General features: G+C 34.3%; 1 protein-coding gene across 1 annotated transcript in view; it reads left to right on the top strand.

Moving 5' to 3' along the window:
* Window positions 1–383: 383 nt before the first annotated feature.
* LOC104618449 (A disintegrin and metalloproteinase with thrombospondin motifs 19-like) overlaps window positions 384–6735 on the top strand; it is a gene marked incomplete at both ends in the record, with an annotated part of 38666 nt that continues 32314 nt past the window's right edge. Inside the window, one exon of the mRNA XM_010284043.1 lies at window positions 384–489. Coding sequence (XP_010282345.1) covers window positions 384–489 — 106 coding nt within the window. The remainder of the gene's footprint in view (window positions 490–6735) is intronic.

Raw genomic sequence — 6735 nt, 5'->3', positions numbered from 1 at the left:
TTTGTGGGCTATTGTTGTAGACATCTATTTTCATTTACAGTAGCATCAATATTTATATGTGTGTTCTATCACATCTTATCAAGGTACCTAGCAACGCTTTTAAAGGATACTTTTTCTTGCACGTTGCAGTCTATGTAACCAGGTTAATAGTGCTATCATGTAATATTGCCATGGCTTGCTATTTCTTTGCTGTCTTTTATCCAATTTTGTGTAAAATCAGTCATTGTAGCTTATAAGTAAATAAACTTTTGTCAGATATCTGTTTATATATTTGGATGGCTCTGACCACAGTAAGTGTTCCAGACCTGCTTGGGGTCAATAATGCCAATACATACAGTTAGTAATAACAAAAAATAATGGAATGTGGTGGCTTTGTTTCCTAGGTATAGCATATCTGAGCGGAATGTGCAGTGAAAAACGAAAATGTATAATTGCAGAGGACAATGGTCTGAATCTCGCTTTTACCATTGCCCATGAAATGGGTCATAAGTAAGTATGTGGATAACAAACCCTAGTATTTGTTTGCACGTGATATTACTATGATTTGATTAATTTGATTGTGTTCAATTTAGTTCAGTTTTTCTTTTTTTATTTTCAGAAGGCTTGTAAATTTGATGAAAAGTTTGGAAAAATGTTTTTGTTATTAATAATAAGTAGCAGGTATTGATACATAGTATGTATATTAAGAAAATGTTTAGAACTTGGAGTAATACAGGAATCTTTATAGCTACACAATAACTAGGTTAGCTGGAAGGACTGACATTGTCTAGAGTAAAAGCAGGTGCCCCAAGATGTTTTTTCTTTTGAGACTGTGGTATTGTGTATCCAATCCAGATGTGACTGTCGTTGCCAACAAACATTTTAATGAGATCATGACTTGGAAGAGCCCTTACTTAATTTGGCTTTCTCAGCATAGATCCCATTAAAGTGTATAATGGTCATCAGTCATCGCAATGTTAATATTGTTTTTTCCTCCCCTTAAAAGAAAGCGATGACAAAGTGAAAGTGAAGGTGACTATCCTTCACAACTGAATTGGATGTTTTTACTCATTACATGAGGAATACTTTGAAGCAAAATGAAAAATTCTCCTGTTGCAATTGTCAAATTTGTTACTGAAAGTTGTATTCGATTCTTGGTTTCAGTACTTGTTAAAGAAAAATAAATAGGAGAGTCCTTATTTAAAAAACAAATAAATAAAAGGGAGGCCTGCATTAATCTGTCATTTTTACCTGCATCTAATTCAAATACATCTCTCAAAACTTTGGATGTTTGTTGTTGTTGTTTATATAATTTGTATACTAGCATGAAGGAGACAGGCTAGGAAAATTTTGGAGCCCTGTGTTCCAAGCACTGGAACATTCAAATGTGAGAAAATCCCTTCACAGTTACAAGCATAAACAGTAACTGAATAAATTTCTAGGAAGCATAGATGAATCTCAAAATATACCTACCTTCTGTGCATAGCATTTCTCTTAAAGTAGATCTGCATTAGAAAGATACCATGATGTCATATGTTTAGCCAACTCTTTTATTGATAAATTACTGACTTAAAAGATGTTCGCAAAGTGTAGGCTATTAAATCAAGGGTATATTGAGCTGGAATGATAGGATAGTTAGTCCATTTACTGGTAATTAAGCTAAGCTTTTATAAGGTAATGTCCATAATATCACTATGGGGTCCCTTTCTCTCAGAGCTCTTGCTTCTCAGCGTCCTGACTCAGGTTATCTTGAGGTCCTACAACGTCACGTGTTCCCATTGCAGTGACTACTGAGTAAGAAAGAAGCTGCTGCAGAACTGTTGAGTCACTGGGGACTGTGTCGGTATCCTGTCCTCAAATAATCTACTTGCTTCCTTCTCTCTCCCATAAATCCGCAATCCCATGGGATATGGGGGCAGTGGATAGAAGGTGCAGGGGAAGTGCCTGTCATTGTGGCCTCCTCTGAGCTGCGCAGACTATCCCATTTTCCCCTCATTGCTTCTTTCCTTAATTCTTTTGTCCTTTTTGGCTAACAGTCGAAAGCTGGGTTTCTCAGTCCAAGTTCAGATATGTAGATACAGATATTAATCTATCTGTAGATACAGAAATATCTATAGATTCAGGTAGTCAGATACAGAAGCAGCCTGACTGTCAGAGATGTTGAGCTTTAACTGTTTTGACTGATCTTCATAATTACCAAGTTTTTTGTTCAAGATAAAGTTATTGCTGACTTGTCAACTGAAGCGTAGACACAGGAGCCTAACTTTGAGCCATACAATTTGAAAAGCACAGCTGCAGTTTGCAAAATTGAGCTTCATAATGAATTTAAAAATACATGCACAACAAACTGTAAGAAATTGTCTTTCCCATACATGTGTATTTGTGTCATTGACAGATTTACAGAGAAATGGCTATACTTCACTGCAGTTTGTGGATAGCTGCATAAAACATAGACATATTTTTATGTTATTTTTGGTATTGCTTTACTATCTGTGGTAACATTTTCTGTCCTGTTTGTTCAAAAATGTTCACTTTACAGGAAATTTTATCTATAAAGCATAGTACTTGTTTAATAAGAAACTACGTTTATTAAATTTACTCTTAACAAGAAAGATACAAAGCTTCCCCTTTTTTGTTACTTAGTTTATTATTTTGGTAAAAAGTAATAGGGGGTTTCCACTTTGTATTGCATTTCAGCACTACATATTCTTTATTTCAAACATGAGGATCATGTATGAGGATCACACCAGTAGTTTCATCACAAATGCTGCCTTTTTTTCTGTTATATTAGGAAAAGAATCCATGAGGTAACTGTTCAAAACTATTACAATAAAAAACCCAGAAAGCACTAACTGATCTTTAAAGCCATTTTTTAAATGTATCTCTCTCTTTTTTTCTTTAAACTTATTTTAATGAAGTTCAAAGTATCTATTAAATGTTCAACCATATAAGCAGGACATTTAATACCTCTCCAATAATAGTAAATAGAAAGTATTGGCAAAACATAGCATTGTCCCAAAAAAGCAGTCACAAGGTCCTTGAGATCACCTTAGGTTCTGTCATTCAGTTTTCATGCTTTAGTGGGTAAGTGCTTTAAAAATCAATAGTTTCTGTTTTTCCTGCATGCATATCAAAATAGGCATCTGTGTTCCATAGTCACGAAGTTATGCTGACTTAAATCAGCCTAGGATGTTATTGGCAGATGGGTATATCATACCAAACTTCCCAGTGGTCTGGAAATTTTCCAACAAAACACACTTGCCATTAGAGATGACAGAAGAGGATGCAGTTTGTTACAAAGTTTGCATTTCCACTTACTCTTCCTCTCAACATTTATATGGTGATTCAAAACCATGAGAAAAATAGTTTTGCTTAGTCCAATTCTAAGAGCAGACAGAGGGTCAAGAAAGATCTTATTTTATGCAATTACATCACAACAATGCCCAGCAGAAATCAAGCCTCACTAGCCTTTTGCTGGCAGCTAGACAGCTGAAGAAAGAAACGGGTCAGGAAGAGATGAAACACTGAGACAGTGAAGTAGCACTGCATCAGCATTTTTGGTATGTTAAAAAGATATGGTAATTTTGGACTTGAAATTTAGAAGATTAGTCAGCTCTTTCTCTAGCAAGGTATCAAGATTTGCATTTCTGCTAGACTGTAATGTTCCAGGATGGATTTATAGTTAACTTTCCTTAGAACAGCATTTGTAAACTGAACAGCTAGTAACTGCACGACAGCCTACAGGAGGCATAGACTTAATTGGTAGCCTGATATATTTACAATGGCTGTGAAAAAATTGGCAAAAGATCATAACAGTGTCAATATTTTTTGTTAATAAGGAGGTGGGTTTTTTTGGTCTATTCACTGAGTACATGATATCTTGAAGTCTTTTTCCTGGTTACATATTTTCTTCAATTTGAAGACATGTTATATGTGAATGTTTTTCCTTGACACAAGCGTAAAGTCATAAACCATAGGCATAATTGTTTATCTTGAAGTACTGCAGTTGGCAGGTTATAGCATGGGTATCATATTTACCATAGGTGACTACTTTCCCTATATTATATACTCGCTAAAAAACTTCAGCAAGGGACCATATATATCTTCACGTTATGATGCTAAAGACATCTGTCATGTCAAAGCTTATTATTATTTATGTACTTAAGTCAAAGGACCATGACATGATGCTATGTCTAGATCCAGCTTCGGGAGCATGGTGGCAGAAGTGTTGGAGTGATAGGGAAGAAAGCAGCTGTTTAGCAGAAGTTACCAACTCAGCTGGACAGTAGCATGCATTATATGTTTATGTCCGTATACTAATATACATGTTTTACTCTATTGTTTTAAGACTGAAAATGTAGTCTGAGTTGCCAACATCCTCAAGAACAAGCAATGATTAACAAAAGAGAAATATTCATTATGTAAACATATTTGTTTTGATTTTTTCTTTTTATCATGTAATTGTTAACAAGAAGATGGGGGTTTTCTTGTCCAGTAGATTCTTCCTTTGGAGACAGAGTTTTTCCAGAAGAAATCGTCTTCTACCTTTTACCATCATAGTTTTTCTGTAGCTGGGTTACTTGCCTTTCAATTCACTTTAGGCTGAATAATTCATTTAGAAGTGTCTTTCCAATTTAGGCAATGATCTGTGAAGCCTTCATATGTTTTAAAACACTTATAAAAAAATCATACAAGAATTATTGTTTCACTAACTAGGCTTTTTAAAAAAACAAAACAACAGGTTGTAATACATATTTGTTGCATTAATTCTATAAAATAGCATATAGAAACCTCCTACTAGTTTGTTTGTTTACATAATTTTCTCTATAAAGATAGCAGTGCAATAAAACTTTTTTTTGTTGAAAAAGTGCAATACAAGTATTAAAGAAGTAGTGCAACTTCCGTCTCCCTGTCTGTGACAGTCAAATGAGTGGTGCTATTTTCACTTATCAAGTACATCCTTGTGATACTGTGATATGGAAAATTTCACATTAGGCAAATTGTTGGGACAATGGTTGTGCTATTAAATGTCATGTGAAATTTTAGGCCTTGTAATTTCCAAGTCCATACTTAAAGAAATTTTGATCATTCTAGCAGAGAATACTATGTAGATGACACGTAACAATGACAAAAATAAAACATTGGAAATAATGGGGAGGATAACACTTTGTAATTAATAATGATTTTTAATTAATTCTTATTTTTATTTTTTAAAGTAATACAATTATATATATTTATTTGCTAGAATGGAAAAAATATATGGGATAATGATTGCAGTAAATTTACAAATGCTATGTAGCGATGATTTATAAAAATATGAATTTTGAAAGAAATCATATGGCACCTTGTTCCCATCACACATCACAGGTATAAACTGAAAGCAGCATTCAGAGGTCTACTATCTCCTTCACAAAGAGAAATTTTTTTTACTAATTTTCATTCTGTCACAAGCTTAAACTGGTACTATTATCTTGGATCTGCAGTTTACACTAATCATTCCTCTGCTGCTTATATCTCTTGGACTGAACTGTTATCTTTTAGGATTTGGGAATCTATTTATTTTACTGAATATTCAAATACCTAGCCTTGGTTCCTTGGATACTTGCTTTTGTGGTTTTCCTAATCCATCTCTTACTTCTTAACCTGTCTCATAGTAACTAACATAAAACTCTGAACAGCAGTAGTTCTCTTTCATCTTTTTAATTCTAGCTTTTTTTTACTTACAAATAGACCTAAAGAAATTCTCCACATCTATCTATCCCGATCAATTGCTCCTGTGTTAAGTTTTTGATACTATTTAGTCTCTGTGCCTGCATTGCCTGTTTCTGGTCTAATAGCGTCATTCTTGTTCAGCTGCAACTACCATGTATTTAAGTGGAATGTGGTGGTGATAATCAGGTCACCATCTCCCATTTGGAAAGCACTATGAAAATGATGAATAAATAATAAAAAGTTTTCCACCTGGAAGAGTGTGGGGTCACTGAGCAAATCTGTGATGCCATGAACGTAGCACATGTAGAATAAATTTGGTGTCCTATAGTGAGGAGAAATATAAACCAGCACTTTACAATGCAGACCTAATTCTTTCCAGAAGGTGTGTGCATAGCCTTATTTAGCTTATTTAAAAGTAACGTAATGACTGAGGACCCCTTGTTGTGACTTAATACTTAATACTTGGCTCTAATCAAATCAAATCAAACTGTGGTACTTGGTACTTTTTCGGCATGTGGGTTGACACGGGAATGCATTTTGTGCCTGCAGGAATACAACCTATTCCCCTGATGGTAGGACAGATGCTGTCGTCTATCTTGAATCCAGCTGTACACATATAGTTGCAGCAGTAGTGAATTGTAAAAGAATGACTTTTTAACTGAAAAAAGGAACTGATATTTGTCTCCTACTTTCAGTGGCCTAAATTGTTAATTCTGACTTCTAAGCACAGAGAAATTAAGGATTTTTCTTTGTACTATTCCTACTGCACATTAAACATCAACAAGGATCATCTTCAAAATTTAGCAGAGATTGTTCCAACTTTCTGCATGATACCACCAAAAAAACCCAATCTGGCACTGTTTTTTAAACAAGTTCTAGAGGTTTTATGAGATAAAAATATTTTTTCAGTTGACTTGACAACGATGTATAATGTTAGTAGAGTTTATTTGACCAAGGCTCTTTGTCAAAATACTTTTAAACTGAGATTATTCCAATATAGTTTAGTTGCATAGTGTGAGTTGAAATATTGCTAGTGTTTCAGTT

Source organism: Phaethon lepturus, unplaced genomic scaffold (genome assembly GCF_000687285.1).
Source record: "Phaethon lepturus isolate BGI_N335 unplaced genomic scaffold, ASM68728v1 scaffold11683, whole genome shotgun sequence".
Taxonomy (NCBI): Eukaryota; Metazoa; Chordata; class Aves; order Phaethontiformes; family Phaethontidae; genus Phaethon; species Phaethon lepturus.
Note: the sequence above shows the minus strand (reverse complement) of the source record. Positions and strands in the feature narration are given on the sequence as shown.